At 45.8% G+C, this 20,285-nt stretch overlaps 2 protein-coding genes and 1 pseudogene across 3 annotated transcripts in view; 2 read left to right on the top strand and 1 right to left on the bottom strand.

Annotated features, from left to right (window-relative positions):
* Positions 1-3,480: 3,480 nt before the first annotated feature.
* On the top strand, positions 3,481-3,732 carry LOC308414218 (large ribosomal subunit protein eL38-like; the record flags this gene model as incomplete). Its single annotated transcript, XM_080909411.1, has 1 exon — positions 3,481-3,732. The coding sequence occupies one exon, from the start codon at positions 3,481-3,483 to the stop codon at positions 3,730-3,732; it is 252 nt and encodes an 83-aa protein (XP_080765537.1).
* Positions 3,733-8,656: 4,924 nt separating this feature from the next.
* LOC308414137 (large ribosomal subunit protein uL10-like) lies at positions 8,657-9,656 on the bottom strand (annotated as a pseudogene). Its single transcript has one exon. The product of its transcript is annotated as a large ribosomal subunit protein uL10-like (transcript).
* A 3,669-nt stretch (positions 9,657-13,325) lies between these two features.
* The window catches only part of EXT1 (exostosin glycosyltransferase 1), a 258,959-nt gene continuing 251,999 nt past the window's right edge, over positions 13,326-20,285 (top strand). Inside the window, exon 1 of the mRNA XM_080909297.1 lies at positions 13,326-15,048. Coding sequence (XP_080765423.1) covers positions 14,087-15,048 — 962 coding nt within the window. The 5' untranslated portion in view covers positions 13,326-14,086. The remainder of the gene's footprint in view (positions 15,049-20,285) is intronic.

Genomic DNA, 20,285 nt, shown 5'->3' with positions numbered 1-20,285 from the left:
CTGAGAAGCACCTATGTAATTAATTAAGACCAAGAACCTTGGAGCCAGACTGCCTAGGTTCAAATCCTAGCTTGATTGCTTCTCAGCAGTAAGGGCTTGGGGTGTACTTTTCAGTCTTAATGTCTCCTATTAGGTGTTACTCATAATGGTCCATATCTCTAGGCTTGTAAAGGAAATTAATTGGGTTAATAGATTTAAAGCACTCAGCATATTGCCTGGCAACGGTAAGCATAATAAATTCAGTTATGATTCACTCAACAAAGGCACAGACTAAGGGCATAGACTAGAATTGCAAAGATTCACGACGCAACCACCTACCTCCCGTGGTACTGTCGTCCTATTAGGGAGATACATAAAAGAGGAAAGAAGAGTAAATGTCTGGAGAGGTAAAGTCAGCATGGCATCTACACACAGCAGGGTGAAGCCCAGGCTATATGCGGTCTAACCTGGATGTAGGGCACTTGGAATATTGAGAAAGACTAGGTACTTGGCTGGGCGTGATGGTGCAAGGCTTTAATTTCAGCACTCAGGAGGCAGAGGCAGGGGAAATCTCGGTGTGTCTGAGGTCATCTTGATCTACACACTGAGTTCTAGTGTAGCTACGGGCAACATCGTGAGACTCTAGTGCAATCGAATGAGCAAAGAGGATACGTTCTCGAGCCCACTAACATTCGCCTGCAAAACCCACTCTCTATAGCTTCCTTTCCCTATGGATAACAGGTATAGTCACCTAAAACTTCCTCTGTGCAGCTATTGTCTGGCATGCAGGATCTAGGAGCCTAATTCACAAGATGGTTGCCTCTTGGTTGTGTTTTCGGGTCCTGAACAGATAGCCTAGCCAGGAGAGTTTTGTTTTTGTTTTTTGTTTTTTTTTTTTTTTTCTAGAAGGTTCTCCCCCTTGCAGCGTTGACTCTTTTCCTATCCTCTATACTTCTGTTTCCTGAGACAGTGTGTCTGATCACTGGGTTTAAACAACAGGTCCATTGCCGAGAACTCTTTATTTCCTGAACATTTCTAGCATTTAGTCCTTACCTGTTTATTTACCTGCTGGCTACCATTTTCCTGAGAAGATGTATCCGTCTCTAGGCAGTCGTAAAGGTCTGGTTGGCTCACCATGTTGCATACCCAGGAGAGAGAAAGTTGACATTTAATAAATATTTGTTATTGGATGGATACGTGGATGAATCAACATGTTTTGCTTTGTTTTGCTCTTCTAGCCACTGCAACACTTCAACATGATTTGCTAAAATGCCAATCTTAATTATGAAGGACGTCAATTCAAATTCTGGGAGACACAACTGCTAAAAACAGAGGATGTGAAATCAGATGTAATTGGGGAGGGATGGGAGAGGAGACAGCCAGTAGACTGTTTGATATTCACCAAGTACTGCCTCCAAGGTAGTGGTGCTAGGTTTAATGGTTTATGTGCACGGACATCTGAAGATGTGATCATCATTCTTTTGGGGCAGCACATGCTGAGACTGAGGCTTCGAATAGTTAAATAACTCGCCTAAAGTCACAGTCAGTATTGTGCATTTGAACTCAAAAGGTAAGCCTTAAAAGCACGTGTATTAACCACTATCCTACCTGGCCTCTGAGGTATGCAGCTCATAAATATTAGGATTAATCTTGTTCTCCATTCTAGTCTCTTCAGATTTAACCTTGGTTCCGGCACAGCCTTCTTCCAGCCTACCTCCTCCTCCTAGGGGCTTGGCCTCTGGGCAGGCCCCAGGGTTTCTCTAGTTCTTACTGGCACCCTGTTCAACCTTTTATTCTGGACGATCTCCAGTCCACTGTGACTCAACCAACCTTCAGAACTATTCTCTACAAGAGACTCAAGGATCCCATAATGGGCTGGGACTTGGATAAGAGCATCCTTCAGTCTTTAGCAGAGAAGCTTCAGAGATCCACAACTGGACCATGTGTAGAGAGTGAGAGTCTTTGGAGCAATCAGTCCTAATTTGAAGTCGTTACTGAACCTGCCAAGGCTCGGGGAGAGGGGGAAGGGGAGAGGGAGAGAGAAGTAACATGAATGAAGATGGGGGTGGAGCAGGAGGCACAGAGCATCTGGGAGGAGTTTCGACAGGGAAAAGAATGTGATCAAAATATAGTGCATGCACACATTGCTTAAATAAGATTTTTTTTGATAGTTGTGCGCTTGAACAGTAAACAGTCAGATGACACCAGAAGGCTCTCTTAAGGTTACATCTACCCATGAGCAGGAAGCTGTGGCCTAGTGGACATTTAGTCACTGTGACCTCTTCAGCAACCTACCAGTTCCATATTTTTGGTCAGATAGGCAGGAGAGTGACCCTTCACCTCCTACTGACAAGTGTGTCCCATTCTAAAACAAAAGGTTTGTTTGTGCTTTCCCAGAGGAGTATCCTTAAGGAGTAGCATTCTCTTAGCCAAAACAGCCATTGGGAGTTTCGGCTGCACTGAATCCCAGGGTCAGTCAAACTAAGGAAGGTGGCAGGTCAGACTAGAGCCCAAGTGGAGCAGCTGTTGGGGGAAGTGATGAGAGGAGTTGGAGGAAGGGTCTCAGAGTATCTACCTCATGTTTGGAACAGGCCTGGAATGAGGCTTCCCATTAGCAACAAGTCACACAGGCCAACAAGAACAAGAAAGGAAGCTGACTGATCCCACCTGCAACAGGACGGAAAGCTGCATTTTCCCCCTCAGCAAGAGGAAGTACTGGGCCTGCAGCTCTGGCTTAAATCCTCAGTAGGAGGGAACAAATAGGAATTATGCCCCTGCGAGCCATTCCCTGCTCAAGGCTTTTATTTAAAGCCAGGATGTATATTTTTAGTGTACTTTAGTGAGCTTCAAGTAATCAGATTTTTGTTGACATAAGGCCTGTGCTGAAATTTACATACAAATATATCAAAATACGTTAGTTATCTTTATATGGTTTTCCATAGTTTCTGAGCTTCCCACACGTCTACCGTATGATCTGTGTCAAGAACACAGAAAAAATAATAAGTCATTTGAAGAGACAGGAGTGGATGTAGAATCATTTGCTGAAGGTTTACATACTGGGTGGCTATAAAGATATGTGAATTTCTAATTTGAAAAATGGTTCTGTTTGATTAGACGTCAAGTTTTCAAAAATGATGGCTCATGGAGGCCAGAAGAAAAGTCTCTACCCACGCATATTTGAGTGTATTTTTTACCTAGTCATAAAGATGCCAGGCATTGTGAAAATGACCTGATGATTTGCTCTTAAGAAATCCAGGGTTTAGAGAAATATAGACCATTCAGGCTAAGAAACAGCTTCGGAGCATCCACGGTTATTTGGTGTGCTAGTTCTGTGTTGTGTGGATGTAGTGAAGAGGTCACTAACTGCAAATGACCTGAGAGTCCATTTGAATTGTATTTAGCTCATTCTGGATGTGGCTTAAGCTTTCTTGAAGGCTGGGGAGGTCCTTTAAGATTTTTTCCAGCATCTTTTTCCATTCTGTTCGCTTCTTGCCCTTTGCCATGCCTCGGAACACTGAGGAAACCAAGGACTTTCTGCTCTCAGCCCGGCAGAAGGATGTCAAATCTGCCAAGATCAAGAACGAGGATAGTGTGAAGTTCAAGGTCCACTGTAGCCGGTACCGTTATACCCTGGTTATCACAGACAAGGAGAAGGCAGAGAAGCTGAGGCAGTCCCTACCCCCAGGATTGGCAGTGAAGGAGCTGAAAGGAACCAGACCTCCGCATATTAAAAACCCTGAAGAGTCAAAATAAAAAATAAAAAAAAAAAATCCCGTGTCTTATATTAATCATTGGGAGCACCAATAATCTTTTTGTACCATAGTAATATGTAAGCATGGAAGGGCAAGACAAAAATGTTTAAAGTTCTGTTGGTGGCGTAGAAGACAAAACTGGGTATAAGAAATTAAAAGAAGGAAAAAAAAAGACTCTTGGCAGTGTTAGTAGAGAATTTCACCATGGGAAGTGGTCTGGAACTGTGGGCGGACCTGATTTCCTCACATTCTACAATTGACATTTCAATTTCTCATTTTCTCTTCGCTACTCCATCTATAAACAGATCTATAAATAGGAATAGGGCCCCACAAAAAAATGTTGCTTCTTCCTCTTGTGAACTCTAGCACAAGTCAGTTTTATTGTGATTATGTCTTTCCCTGTCCCCCACCCCCCACCCCCCTCCCCTCCTCCCATAACCTGAGTTCTAGGAGACAGTATGGTACATTACACTTTTGAAAAGAAACCCAAGCGTTTGGGGAAAGCCACAGCTGCCTAGACAGTCATGTAGGGTAGAGCACAGGTCTCTTCCACCAGGGGTCAGTAGAACGTCTATGAGGCTCTTAAAAGTGGAACCAAACTGGGAGAAGGGCAACTTCTTGTCACCATTTGTCCCTCAGAAAACACCCACAAAAAGGCTGTCCTATCACTAGAAATAGCAGCCAGTTCCAAGTTGTCAAACACACAAAGGACACGGCGAAATATAACTTAGCCCAACTTGTCAGTTTATGGAAAAACGAGACTTAGTAGGAGAGAGACCTCACTGTTTCGACTGCAGCCGGCAAAAACGCTCTTCAGCCTGCACGTATCTTTAACAGTCATGCGGTGGTTGGCCAGTGACAATCCGGTTTGTTCATAATTTCCTTATCATGAAAATAGGACTTGAAGTTTACATTCTCTTCCCGCCATTGTCCTAGTGGAAAGAGTCAAGACTTTTAAAACTTTGGATTCCTTGACAAACTTGCAAGGCAGAGGTTGTAACTAGGTTAGTAGAATGTTTGCCCAGCATGCAGGAAGCTCTACGTTAGGACTCAGTACCACATAAATTGGGTGCCGTGATGAACACCTCTAAACCCAGCGCCGAGGAGGTGGAGACAAAGGTTTCAAATGTTCAACAACATATCTGACCACCTAGCAAGTTTGGAGGGCAGCCTGTTTTCGACCCCATCAAAACAAACAAATCAGAAACCTGAGTCTCAGGCCTATTAGGTAGAATAGCAGGATCTCCACGTGTGGATCATGACTCCCTGGGGTGTGTATCAAATGACCATTTCACAGGGTTGCCTAGGACCATCTGCAAATCAGATATTCTCAGTATGATTCATGGCGGTAGCGAAATTACAATTCTGAAGCAGCGATGAAAGTAATTGTATTGTTGGGGGGGTGCTCCTCACAACATGAGGAGCTAAGGCACCTCAGCACTAAAGAAGCTGAGACCCACTGAACTAGAAAGGGCTAACAGAAATCAGATCCCATCACTCCCATGCCAAGAACTTTTCTAAAAGTCTTCCCATCCAGTAAATAAAATGCCAAGGGATTTGGGATCCTGGCTCTCGGCATGCTCCTAGAGTTGGGCGTCCATAACAGCCTCTGGGGGAATAGAAGTAAATTCTGCAGTCATGCGACAGATCAAATAAAGCAGAAACTCTGGAGACGGGACTCTGCGACTTGTGTTTTAAGCAGCCTACACCTCATATTAAGCAGGTCTTGTGAATGTCCCTTTCCAGCAAGAGGAACAGAAGTTCAAGAGCCCCTGACTAGAGTCTGACTTTTTTCTTTGTGAAACAGGACATCATTTCCTCTCCAGCCTTTGCGGTCCTGCGGTGTCACTCGGAAAACCTCCCTGCTGGTGTATTGTGAAGGAGCTGTAGACGCTTTATGCCAGGCTCAGGCGTGGTTGGGACAGAGGAACTACTCAATAAGTATTTGTCTACAAGAACTGGAAATGAATTCCTGCCTGCTCCCTCTGCCAGTCTGGACTCTGTTTCCTCATTTGTTCCAGCGTAGAAGAAGAATTCTCAATTGCTAGGAACCTCAGAGATTGGGAGATGCTGTCTGTGAAATGCTAACCTAGAGCTGAATATGGAATTGAACTGCTGAATTCCCTTTGTTCTGACCTCACTCTTTGGAAACCCGATGAGGTCCTTCACTTCTACTGCCTTTCTTCCTTTGAGGTGGGGTTCCTTTCCCACTCCCTAACTTGATCTACAGGGGATAGCCTTGGCTATGTTTACTGGGTCAATATCAGCATGTCCCAACCCTGCATCCTTCAGAGACACATGCATGCTAGGCCTTCAGAACCAACCTCCTTCAGATTCCTTCACAAGATTCTGTCGGGCAAAGGCAAAAGGAAACCTACAAGTCAGAGTGCTGACCCCCGGCAGGAAGTGCCTTCATCCTCTAAGATGCCCCAGGATGGTCCTTACTTGCTTGTTTTTTCCCTTCTTCTAACATCACTCAGGGTACCACAAGCAGCTCTTAGCTGTTCTTAGAGCTTGAAATGCTTATCGCTGAGGATGCTGTCAGATATCCTCCACACACATCACCATGTGCCCCTGTCAAATAAACGTTTTGTGTAACCTTATTAAAATTGATCATGAGCATTGTAGATCATTTAATCATTTATAACTGATTGCACTTAAGTTTGTGTTCATATTTTTGGAACCACCTTTTTTTTAATAAGAAATATATTTACAGACCGTAGAGAAACTTTTGTGTGTATAGTTTTATATACATTAAAAGAAACGGTTTCTTTGCCAGTAATTTATGGGGGGAGGGTAATTCAATAAAGCCCCCCTCATCCTTTTTAAAAATTTCTTATACTATCAAGAGCTATTCCAGCATCTATAAGCTATCTGGAATACACGGGGTCAGGGTGGCTAATCCTCCATGTATTTAATGCTTGACAACAGGATGTTCTTGTGCGTGTGGCTCTTGTGTGTGTCGCTGTAGTGACCCAAGACTTTGGTGACTATTGACACTGGCCAAGTACACTGTGAATTTCAAAGGCCTTTCTTGTAAATGTGTCTTATTTGTTCATTAGTTCTTGTTTGGTGCCTACAGTAGAGTAGCCCAATGAACTAAACATGATGTGTGTGTGTGTGTGTGTGTGTGTGTGTGTGTGTGTGTGTGTGTGTGTGTATATATATATATATATATATATATATATATATATATATATATATATATATATATATATGTTCTCAGGTTTGCCAGTGGAAGACTGAAGTACAGAGGTCAGCTAATCTACTCAAGGTCAGACAGTCTGAACTTGGGATTCAAGATGAGAATCCATTCTCAGGGAATCCTTTGTGCCATATGCTACTCAGGACTTTAGCTGGTCCTGCAAAGGAGCCCTCCAAAAGGAAATTAATCCAGGCTTGTGTGATTAAAGTACCTTTGTAGTCTGTGAATTCCAGTTTTGAATATTCTCTTATTTGACTCACAGACAATGGGATCAAATTAGGTAATCAGGTCAAGAGATACTTGTTGAATAACACAGGCTACAGTAGTGGTAGTTATTGGTTACATAGTCGTAAACAAACAAAAAAAGCACATTAGGATCCTTTCCTATGGTTGGTGACCTAGAAGTAACAATGAATTAACAAATAAATAGAGTCTGCCGGGGCCATCATCAGAGTTAAGGGGTAAAGCAAAATGATATGGGGGAGGAGGCCTGTTACTTTAATTAGTGTTGTCTCTGGTGAGGTGGCATCTTAGATGAGCCTGGAGGTGAAGCCCCATTTTGAGTATCAAGTTAAAAATACCCATTACGCTGACCTTCACTGTATATGTGGGAAAATAAAATCTACTCTTTTAGGTATGCTAGGTGCTACAAGCCCATAATTCCAGTTTCTCAGGAGATGGAGGCAGGGGAATTTTGAGTTCAAGGCCAACCTGGGAAACTCAGGAACTTTGCCTCGAAATTTAAAAAGTAAGCCGACTTTTTTTTTTTTTTTTTTTTTTTTTTTTTAGCATGTTTAATGCCTTAGGATCCCCACCACCCTCAGTACTAAAGTTACCTTAAGTAATTTCTAAACAGTACCCCACTCCCAATGGTCCAACTTAATGAAATTAATATACTTTTATGACAGTATGGAAGCAATGCGTGTTTATTATAAAGCAAATTTTGAGCTTTGTTCTGAATTTGCAAGACACGGTGTGATCTTACCTCATGACGTTAAATTAGGCTGGAGTGGCTAGTGGCAGCTCATGGCTTTAGGGTCACAGAAGTAAGCAAGAGGTACTCTAAAATGTTCTGTGGCTAAGCAGCATTGTCCAGAAGGTCAAAGCATGTGAAAATGAGTGTTTTGGGCTCTGATCCTATCATAGAGGATGATCTAGATATAACACAACCTATGATTTTTTTCCCCTCATTTTCTCTTTTCTCTATTTAAAGACATGTCCTGGTCATGAAGTCATTATTCACCAAAGGATGGTCTTGTACTATACTGCTCACGCTGGCTGCCTCCGTCTCTACAGGGCTGGACTTACAGATGTGCGCTGCCATTTTGGACAACACAGTGTTGTTCACTGTAGTCACTGTGCCAAAAGTCCAACACTTACTTAGTGTATAACTGCAATTATTTATTTTATGTATGAGAACACTGTTGCTATCTTCAGACATACCGGAAGAGCACATCAGATCCCATTATAGATGGTTGTGAAGCCACCATGTGGTTGCTGGGAATTGAACTCAGAACCTCTGGAGGAGCAGTCAGTGCTCTTAACCACTGAGCCGTCTGTCCAGCCCTATAACTGCAACTTCTTATCTTTCAACCAATATTTCTCCATTTCCACCTTGGTCTTGTCAAAATGTTTTCTCTTCTCTCCATTTGTGAGTCCAATTTTTTTTTAAAAGAGAAGTAAGTCTTTATTTCCATCTTTCTCAGTTTAAGCAGGCTGACTTGGTTTCATTGAAGAGATTAGTCGAAGAGACCAAATCCCATATCACCATCTGATTCCTCCGACTCTTCCTTTGCTTCAGCCTTGGCTGGGGCTGCAGCAGCTGCAGGAGCAGCAGTGGTGGCAGCAGCCGCAGGTGCAGCAACTGCAAATGCAGATGGATCAGTCAGGAAGGCCTTGACCTTTTCAGCAAGTGGGAAGGTGTACTCAGTCTCCACAGACAAAGCCAGGACCCGCTTGTACCCATTGATGGTGAAGTGAGGCACTGAGGCAACAGTCGGGTAGCCAATCTGCAGACAGATGCTGGCCACATTTCGGACACCCTCTAGGAAGCGAGAGTGCAGGGTCTGCTCGGTGATGTCCAGCACTTCAGGGTTGTAAATGCTGCCATTGTCAACACCTGCTGGATGATCAGCCCAAAGGAGAAGAGGGAGATGTTCAGCAGTGTGGCTTCACTGGCTCCTACCTTGTCTCCAGTTTTGATCAGCTGCACATCACTCAGAATTTCAATGGTACCTCTGGAGATTTTAGTGGTGATACCTAGAGCTTGGAAGAAAGAGGTCTTCTCAGGCCCCAGACCAGTGTTCTGAGCAGGCACAGTGACCTCACATGGGGCGATAGCACCAGCTCAAGCAGGCACCTTGTTGGCCAGCAGCATGTCCCTAATCTCAGTGAGGTCCTCCTTGGTGAACACAAAGCCCACGTTCCCCCGGATGTGAGGCAGCAGTTTCTCCAGAGCTGGGTTGTTCTCCAGGTGCCCCCTGATGGCCTTGCGCATCATGGCGTTTTTGCCCATCAGCACCACAGCCTTCCCTCGGAGGGACATGCGGATCTGCTGCATCTGCTTGGAGCCCACATTGTCTGCTCCCACAATGAAGCATCTTGGGTAATCATCCAAAAGTTGAATGATCTTAAGGAAGTAGTTGGACTTCCAGGTTGCCCTGTCTTCCCTGGGTATCACGGCGGTGCGTCAGGGATTGCCACGCGGGGTTTAAAGACGATGTCACTCCAACGAGGATGCCTGGCGAGAGCCCAAAATTTTTTTAATTGGTTTATTTTTTGAGAATATAATTATATCCTTTCCCCCTTCCCTTTGATTTTGTTTCCATATACCTACTTGCTATCTTTTAAATTCATGGTTTCTTTTTCATTAATTGTTGATAATGCATGTTTTACACACACACACACACACACAAACACACACACACACACACATATATATATATATATATTATGTTTAAATTGAGGTTTTAATTTACTTTGTTTTGAGGGTACAAGTAATTGAACAGTTTGCATTCTGGGCAAATGCTCTATTACCAACCTGCAGCCTGGCCTCAAGGTTTTTGATTCAACACGTAGATCAGGTCATGAAGTATTTACCTTTCATTATCTGGCTTATTTCATCTTACATACTACTTACCAAATTCACATACATTGTTGCAAATTAAATTTTCTCTTCCCCTTATGGATAAATAATGTCCCATTTCATATGCACATTTTTGATCCACTGGTCAATGAGCAGAAGCTGAGGTCTTGACTTTTGTGGACAGTGCCACAATGATGTAGTGATCTCAGTATCTTTTTACCACATTGAAGAGTGGAATTCTTGGATTAAGTGGCGTCATTTCTTCTACTTTTAGTAGTATTAGGAAACCTTCACACTGTTCTAAAGCACACCAGTGGAAGGTGAGTTCCCTTTTCTTCTCTCCCCCTTTCAAAACTTGGTACCTCTTGTTGTCTTGATATAGCCATTCTAGTAGGTGTGTGTGGGCATCTTTTTTTTTTTGTGGCTTTACTTTGAATTTCCCTAATGATTAGTAATGTAGAACCTTTTAAATCTTCCCATTGGGGTACTTTATGTCTTCTTTGTGGAAAATGTCGATTTAAATCCTTTGCCCACTTTCATTTATTTTGCTATTGAGTTTCATGAAGTTCTTGCACATTTTAGATACCAACCTCCTTTTCATGTATGGCTTGAGACTGCTCCTTTCACTAGGCTGCTTTTTTCATCCTGTTGACTGTTAACTTTGTGGTGCAGAATGCTTTCGTAGATGAGTCAGTTTTGTTTTTGTTTTCCCTCCTTAAGAGACCTTTCTTTGGAACTTTAAGTCAATTTTTAATCATTCATTCACTAATTCATTCAATTCAGTATTTGAATTCTACCTAAATCCAGGAACTGCCCCAGGCTTTATGGATTAAAAAGATAGAATAAGGCTGGGGACATATCTCAGTGGTTAAGAGCAGACGCTGTCTGGCAGATGAGCTGCATTCATTATGTAGCAAGTACATTGGGTGGTTCACAGCCACTTACAACTGTGTCTCTAGCCATCACAATTACTTTTATAAACACACACACACACACATACACATACACACTTAAAAATGAATCTTAAAATACTAAAACTTCTGGTTAAACAACAGAAAAAGACACTAAGACTGGAGAGATCGATCAGCAGCTAAGAGCACTCGTTGCTTTTGAGGAAGTCAAGAGTTCAATTCCAACACCCACATGATGGCTCACACTCATCCACAACTCCAGTTCCAGGAGATCTGACATGCTGTTCTGACTTCCATGAGCACCGGCCTTATAATCCAGGCAAAACACTGATACACATAAATATATTTTTAAAAGATTTATTTATGTATACAAAGGTATAAGTAGGTGAGATGGTCTAGTGAAAAAATAGGGTAGGAGTGCTGCTCAGATGATGTCCTTGTAGAAGTGACCAGACTGCAGCTGGGATGTCACAGTAGAATAGGGTTAATGACACCCATTATGGACATATCCAATATGTATTAGTTACCAATTGAGACTGGCTGATTAAAAAAAACAAAACCCAAACCATTACTCTAAAATATCACGTCATCAACGAGAAGCGGAGAGTAAGCTGAGACCATCTCGCAGGACTAAGACACCGTCAACAGCAGCGACGTGGACTGAACATGTTTCCCCTCATTTTCAGTATCATTTTCTCCTACAACATAAACCCCTGCGAAATGAACACAAAGACATGCTGTAAACTGAGGGAATCTACCACAGTTGGACAAGAAAAGCAAGAGATTCTGCCAAAGCAGAAAAAGAAGAGCCTGGTTTTCTACAGGGTACAGGTACCCAGTTCTCACATCAAGAGCTTGGAAGACTTCATTTTGCAATCTTGCTGAGAGCTGGGGTCACACGTGGCTCCAATCGCTACCTTTACCTGCAAGGTTCTCATCCAGCTTAGAAAGTGAAGGAACCCTTAACTCTTGTTTCAGGCCTCTCTAAATTCTGTGGTGGGGACAAAGTAAATCACGAAAACCTACCTCATCTTTGGCAGGTCCAAAATGGGCAGAGGTTTCAGGAATGGACCACAATATCCCACCCACAATCTCTTCTCTTCTTTATCCAAACAAATCTGAAACAACAAAGGCTGAAAACTTTCCACTCTGGCTTATTAGAACCGTCAAGGGTACCCAGCCAGCTGGGGTTTTTCAGTAGCCCGAGGGATGTAGGACGTGTCTGCTCCCAGTTCACTCACTCCCACAATAAACAATCACCAAACAACTTGCAGCCCTGGGCAACTACTTGTCCAGCTTGGCCAGGCTCTGAGGCTAGGGTGGGGAAGTGTTCTAAGCCAGGATGCACACTGTGAGGCCAGGTAATGCTTGGGAATCTAGCACAGGTTTGAGGTCCTGGAGGCTCGTTAGGGGCTTGGGGCAGGGGGGTCGACAGAAGGAAGGTCAATTGAAGGAACAACCGTGGCACATTCATTGTAAATACAATTATTTCTTCCTTCAAAGGCTCCCTTCTGTAGCTAGGGCAGGTGACATCTTAAAAACACCACCTCAGGAATAGTAACACCGATGGGGGCAAAATGAAATGGCTTCTTTTCAGCCATTAGACCCTCCCGGACGAGAACAGGTGGGAGATTCAGGAATGGAAGAGAGGGCACGCAGATCAGAAGGCTTTAGAAGGTGTCTTCTCATACTCAGCCACGGATTGTGAACTGCAGCCGTTCAATCCGACTGCAACAATTTCTCCTCATTGTTGAGGATTAAGGTGTCTCCGTGAGCAAGACAGAAAAATGGGTGGGTTACATAGGGGAATTAGAAAGACCACTTCAGTGTTTAAAACAAAACAAACCAACCAAACCCCACAAAGAATTGGACCTCAGCGGGTCCAAGTGTGGGGAAGAGAGAGACATCTCGACCTGTGCTCGCTCGCTCGCTTTCCATGAAGTCCCCCCTCCCCCGTTCCCCTCGCTTCTCCATTTTCAAGCATCCTTCTCCAGGAACCGGTCCTCTCAGCCTCCAGGCGGGGAGGCGTTCCCGGCTCGTGGAGACCCCGGGCATCCCGAGCAGCAGGAGGCCGACCACGTCCCCACCTTCCTCCCGCGCCCCTGGGGCCGGCCAGGTCCAGGTCGCATTCCCGGCCCGGCTTGCCTGAGGCCGGCGGTGGGCGACGCCCGACCCGGGCGAGCGCTCCGCCCGCCGTCCGTGCGCTCCGGGGTCCTCTGCCGGCCGCCGGGGGTTATGAATGGGCGCAGCGGAAGCCCCGCCCCACCCGGACGTGACGCCCGGCCAATGGCAGCGCGGGCTGCGTGGATGGATGAGGTCAGCGCTGTCGTGTCGGGAATGGAATGTGTAAGTGTAACATTCAGAACCGGGTAACCATTCGGCGACCGAACGCGGCGGTCGGCAGCGCCAGCGCCAGCGCGGGGCCCAGCGAAGCGCCGCTCGGGGCCCGGCACTGCCCGCGGGGGAGGACGCGCCGCCTCGTGCTCGCCGGCCGGGCCGCCGCGCGCCCGGGGTGGGGGAGCCCGGCCCCGCGGGCGCAGGAGTAAACACCGGCGGAGCGTGGGGAGCCGCTGCAGAAGGGAATAAAGAGACATGCAGGGATTCGTGAGGTTACGGCGCCCCAGCTGCAAGATGCACTAGCCGGCTGAAGCCGGGGAGGACTGACTTGTTGGAACCGGAGTGCTCTGCACCGGAGTGTGGATGAGTTGAAGTTGCTTCCCCACCACCCCCCGGGCTCGTTCTCCACGCCGCCGAGAGGGATCCGAGTGGAGAAGGCAGTCACTTCTTCTTGCCATTGATTGGGTACCGGGAGCTTTTTTCTTCCCTGCTCGGCTTTCTTTTGCCTCCGTCTTGTTGCATGCAAGAGAATTACAGTCCGCTGTTCGCCCGCCCTGGGTGCGAGATCTTTCTGCCCGGCTCTCTCCCGTGCTTTGTGCAGCCCAGAGATGAAAGACCGGAGGGGAGAAAGTTAAAGAAATCGCCCACATGCGCTGGATCAGTCCACGGCTTTGGGAAAGGCATCCAGAGAAGGTGGGAGCGGAGAGTTTGAAGTCTTTACAGGCGGGAAGATGGCGGACTGGAGCTGAAAGTGTTGATTGGGAAACTTGGGTGATTCTTGTGTTTATTTACAATTCTCTTGACCCAGGCAGGACACATGCAGGCCAAAAAACGCTATTTCATCCTGCTCTCAGCTGGCTCTTGTCTCGCCCTTTTGTTTTATTTTGGAGGCGTGCAGTTTAGGGCATCGAGGAGCCACAGCCGGAGAGAACAGCACACTGGTCGGAATGGCTTGCACCAACCCAGTCCTGATCATTTCTGGCCCCGCTTCCCGGACGCTCTGCGCCCCTTCTTCCCTTGGGATCAGTTGGAAAACGAGGATTCCAGCGTGCACGTTTCCCCCCGGCAGAAGCGAGACGCCAACTCGAGCATCTACAAAGGCAAGAAGTGCCGCATGGAGTCCTGCTTCGATTTCACCCTTTGCAAGAAAAACGGTTTCAAAGTCTACGTCTACCCGCAGCAGAAAGGGGAGAAAATCGCCGAAAGTTACCAAAACATTCTAGCGGCCATCGAGGGCTCCAGGTTCTACACCTCGGACCCCAGCCAGGCGTGCCTCTTTGTCCTGGGTCTGGACACTTTAGACAGAGACCAATTATCACCCCAATATGTGCACAGTTTGAGATCCAAAGTGCAGAGTCTCCACTTGTGGAACAATGGTAGGAATCATTTAATTTTTAATTTATATTCTGGCACTTGGCCTGACTACACCGAGGACGTGGGGTTTGACATCGGCCAGGCGATGCTGGCCAAGGCCAGTATCAGCACTGAAAACTTCCGACCAAACTTCGATGTTTCTATTCCCCTCTTTTCTAAGGATCATCCCAGGACAGGAGGGGAGAGGGGGTTTTTGAAATTTAATACCATCCCTCCTCTCAGGAAGTACATGCTGGTTTTCAAGGGGAAGAGGTACCTGACAGGGATAGGGTCAGACACCAGGAATGCCTTATATCACGTCCATAACGGGGAGGACGTCTTGCTCCTCACCACCTGCAAACATGGCAAAGATTGGCAAAAGCACAAGGATTCTCGCTGTGACAGAGACAACACCGAGTACGAGAAGTGAGTAAGGGCTGCGTTCTTGCGAGTCCAGGTGGGAGGTTGAGGGATGCGGGGTGGGGGCAGAAGCCCTCCATTCGGTTGCTTGCAGGGACCAAGCGGCCGGGTTCAAGTGTGGGGGCCGAACTTGAGCTTCTCAGGTGAGCTCCACCCGGTACTCTCACGGGTCTGCTTGGTGAAGGCATCTCCCTAATACTTCGGAAACCATTCAGAACCCATGCGTCTTCCGCGCAGGATGGGGCTCCCATCCAAGTTTGGAAACGCGGTTCTCGGAAGGGTACTAGGGAGTATTTGTCACGGTGTCTGGAGACCCGGAGAGACCGCTCTACCCAGTGACAGACACTGACCCATATGCTTTGCTTGTTTTCTTCAAGAACATGGGTACCTGTTCACCGGACTGTTTGCTGGGCTTACATCTGTGCCTTTCCCTCTAAGCTTTAGATTCTTGATAGCTTAAGTATTTTGATTTTTACCTCCCCAACTTGTGACTGTTTCTTACTTCCTCTACAGCACTGGTGTTTATTAAGGGTAGAGTGTAAGTTGGTTAGGGCCATTCATTCATTCATTCATTGATTCCTATAAGCCCTTTCCTATAGCTGAGAAACTTTAAAATCTGGGCCTCAGGCCCACTGCAGTGAACTACCCTTACTAATTTAGATTTCCCTTTCTCCTTTGTCTTTATCTATTTGCATATAAATGTGGACTGTTACTCTTTGAATGGGCTTGAGATGCCTCCTTAGCCTCTGTGGAGAGGCGAGTTTTGTTTAGTTGCTAAGTAACTGAGTTGGTTACTTTGTAGCCCCTTTCAGCCTTACTTTCCTTGTCTTGAACAGCAGCAGACACACAGGGTTTCAGGTCAAAGTTAGAATGCACAAATCTGCTTTAAGCGGAGGCCGGTCAGTTTCCTGATAGCTGAGCTCAGTGACCCAGACTCACTTGTGTCTGGCTGGGAAAGAGTTAGTGAGCTCCTATGGTGCATTTCCACTTTACGCCAGTTAAAAACCAGAGCAGCCTTGTGCTGCCCAGGGAAGGAAGGGGAAACCTCTCAGCCGAGACAGGAGGAACTGGCAGAGGTTGGCCGATTGTGCAGTTGATTCATGAAATGCAGAATAGGGGAAATGCTTCCAAACGTGGTTGGATCTGGAACGGGTAGGGTGGGAACGGGGCCCTGACATGAAAGGTTTGATTATTGTCCATGGATTCCCTCAGACTGCTCTCTGTGGGAGTGATAGGAAGGATATTAAAGTCCTCCCAGACTTGATCATAGAGTGGGAGGGAGGGAGAGGAAGTATCAAGCCTGGGGATTCGGATGAGGAAGCCCTAGGACGTTTTCCTTTTCAACCCTGGGAAAAGCCTGAGGCCAGAATCAATGGTGAATCCATAGTTTCCTTGTGCACACGGAAGTTCTGTGTGGACATTGAGTGTTGCTGTAACGGAGTAAAATACTCTTTAACTGAGGTCAGAAATAAACTGCTTTGTTGAGAGGACAATGTACTTGGACAGATTCTGGGGGTGCTTGTGAGAAAGCAGCGCCTTCTAGGAATTTCTTTGGCTGGTGTGGTGAGGCTGGCCTTTTGCTGGCTTCTAAAGCAACCTCTCCAAGCTTTATAGATAAGACCATGATGTTCTTTCTGAAAGAGCTGATGCTCCTTGTGTTCAACCTTCTCCCCCAACACACCAATTCTTTACAGCTTTTATTGAAATCTTACTCTCCCTTTGGGGGGGGGGGGGTGGAGAAAGGTGTGGTTGATTGGCTTCCGCACAACCTTGTTTTGCTAATTGAATGTAATTAATTTTTCACCTTTCAGTGCCAGGGGCCAAGAAATCTGACACCCTCCACCTCTTCTTGATTTAAGTTTAAAGACCACCTGGGTCTGGGCCTCTGTTTTTTGGAGGTGTGGCATTCAGAAAGAAAACAAGTTTACTTTTTCTCCGGAGCAGGGTTGAGTTTTAACTCCTTACTGGTTTGGGGTTGTCAGAATTGTTACTTGCAAATGTTGCTGGGTGTTTGCTTTTGACTTTGGAACACACAGGGATGAAATAAGAACTTGGAAGGACTGTGTAGTACTGTGTACTAAAGAAGACACTGATGCTGCCCTCCAAAGTAAGAGCTCTGAGGCAGTGCCACTCTGAGGCCAACCGCACCAGAGACCTTTGGAGATGAGGAGGAGATCCTGAAGCCAGTGGATCTGTGGAAGAGCACCTTCCTTTCCGGAGTCATCTCTGAGTTGATTTCTCCCCAGGGTTTAAGCAGTTTCCTGGGTGTTCTAGGCATTCATTTGGTAATGGTTTGGTAAGGACGAGATCAATTCTCTTCTACTTCTCTCCTGCGTTTGCAAGTACCTGTGAAAAGGTTTCAACCTAATTTGCTTCCGCATGCAACCTCATTTGTACAAGTTTGCTTGGGACACCGGATCTGATAATCAGATCGGAAATTTATAGCACCTTGGTCAAGTTAGGCTACTAGGAGGATGTAAGCAGATACTTCAACTCCAAGATGGTGTTTAATGTTGGAGGTTTCAAGAGAAGTAGTTGGGAAAAAGCACATCCATCTCACTGGGGCAGAACAGCTGTGTGGCGTGAATGTGAATTATTTTTGCGCTGGAGGGAAAAGTTCCTGTAAACTCTGACCCAGCCTTCCAATTGCATTAAACATTTACTTTTTTTCATAGTGCACACAATGTTTTAAAAATCAGTTACATATCTTTTTCATTCTATTTCTCATTATCCTGGAACTAGCTCTGTAGAACAGACTGCCCTTGAACTCAGAACCTGCCTCTGCCTCTGCAGTCCTGGAATTAAAGGTGCCCCCATCTGGCTTTCAGTGTTAACACATTGTAACAAGTGTAGCCTGCACCAGATGAACAGAGCTGCTGCTGGGCTTTGGTGATCTGGAGTGGGACCTTAGAGAAATCCATTCCTTTAAATGCTTTTGGTTTCTCTGGCATCCTTACATGATGCATGAACGTCACAGGTTAGAGCCTAATAATGGCTATCTCAAACAGAAGGGGAAGGAGGTGATGAGGGGTGGCCTGCACCTTTGACCCTTCCAAGGAAAGGGGGGGTGATTCTTTCCAAGCCTCTTCTGAGAACAGTCGAAGGATCCAAGGTCATCAGAATCGGTGTTCTAAAACACAAAACGCCTCTTTAGTGTATGTGTGCATGTGTGCTCGCGTGGAGGTCAGAGCTCGGCTTGGAGTCAATTCTCTCTCACCAGCTGGGGTCTGGGAGTCAAATGCACATCCTTAGGCTGGGAGGCGGGTGTCCTTCCCCAGCCGTGTACTGTTTAAGGATGGGTGATCATTTAGCTTCTAGCACTTTCCTTCCTTAGGGATGGCAACTAAGACGATTTTGTTTGGGGAGCAGTTAGAACTCTGATGTGTTTGGATGATAGCTCTATACTGCAGGCACTGCTTCTGTGTCCAAGTGCAAACACTTGGGAAGCACTCGGCTTCCAGGACATCCCAGTTGGTGCTGCTAGAATTTCTACAACTTGATGAAAACTTTCCAGAGGTGGATGGCAGGCCATGAGAAAGAGAAGACATGTCAAGTACCTTAAAGAGCTGCTGCAGCTCTTTAAAGGGCCATGTTTAGAGTCCTGCAGGAGGTTCTCAGGTTCCTTTTATTGTTGATAAAATAATAGGTGGGTGTGTCCCCAAAACGGCTTAATTTTTGTTGTTGTTGAGCCTTTCTATTGGGCCTTAAAAATTTAAGAAATGGTTGGAATTGACCAAACAAATTGGATTCAGATACAATTGCAAAGGAAACTGTGCTTAAGACAAGCCATAGTACCAAAGAACCTTTTCTCTCTTTCCTTCATTATCTTCAACTGGGTTCACAGACAAACGAACAAGTTTCTGACCTGGGCCTAATGTTTTTCCTCTTCTGAAGGGGAAGGCGGGAACCCGGGAGGCACAGCCTCCAAATGTAAACTATTAGCATCCTTCCCCCCCCACACAGTGTGATGGCATAAAAGTGTTTCTAATATTTCCACAGATTGGAAATAAAAGTAATAGTCCTGTGCCGGGCTGTGAAGTTGACAAGTGTGTCTTCTGAGAGGGAAGTTATTGAAGTCATACCTCCCTCCCCCAAGTTCCCCTTCTTCCGGGACATGCTCTGTGCAGAGAACACCTCAAAGCCTTGACTCACAAGACATTAAGGTTTGGGGATGTTTCTGGTTCTTAAAGGGGGAGTTGTGATTTGATTGCATCCATAGTAGGAAATGTTGAAAGGTGTCTGTTACCCGAGATATGTGTCTAAAGGGTTTTATTACACTTAATGCTCAGATTTGGGCCGATCCCTCTAAGGGAATCTTTGGTTCTCTAGATACCAGTTGGATGGCACAGAATTGGTAAAAGGACACACCGTACCCCAAGGCGGTTGCGGGTTGCTTCCTATCCTGGAAGATCTACTGTTGCAGAATAGGGTTCTAGAAAACAGTCTCTGACTTTATTGTTACTGCATCATAGCTGTTCGTAAGCTGAAGCCAGAGGTGCCGAGGCAGCTTGTCCAAGGCTTCCCAGCTCGTACGTGGCAGAACTTGGGCTGCAGCCCAGGCTTTCTGGCTCCCGTTTCCCTGTCTTCTCACCATGGCCAGCTACTGCTTTCTGACACCGAGTCGAATCAGGTCAGATGGCTTCCATAGTATTCAAAAATAAACGTGGGAACCCCTCTTCGTTTGAATCTGATAACTAATTGTTTTCACTGAAGGTCTCTTCTGCCTTGGTCAGCTTTGAACTTAGCCTCCTACCAAACTGGAAAAGTGCTCGTTACTTAACTTTACCTTTCTTATCTCCTTCAAGCCTTTCAACAAGTGAATTCGGTATTACATTTGGTGAACTAACGATTCTGTGTCCAGGAGCTTTAAGTCCCAGAGCCTACGTACTCTGTTCTTCAAAATGTTAGTGCCCCAGAGAATAAGAAATTTGCCTGTTAGTAAGTGAGTCAGGTGTATCTGTATTGGGCGTCTCCGTCATTGCTTTTCAGATTTCCCAAGGAAAGACTTTATCTTGCATAGATGTTAATAGGACCTCAATTCTGATGTTTAAACTTTCAACTCCTTGAAGGGAAGTTTCAGACTCTGACCTGCATGGATTCTGCTTTTTGTATCTCCTAGTCTCTTCAAAGTGATGTTTGCCCGCACAGGGGGGTCCTCCTAGGATGAGTACTTGAGGGACAGGTGCCTCAGGTGGATGTGAGATCCAATGGCATAGAAAGGCTCACTGGGAGGTTTTGCTGCT

This window comes from Micromys minutus (genome assembly GCF_963924665.1).
Source record: "Micromys minutus genome assembly, chromosome: 33".
NCBI classification, from domain to species: Eukaryota; Metazoa; Chordata; class Mammalia; order Rodentia; family Muridae; genus Micromys; species Micromys minutus.
The sequence above is the reverse complement of the archived record's forward strand: the minus strand, read 5'-3'. Positions and strand labels throughout refer to the sequence as shown.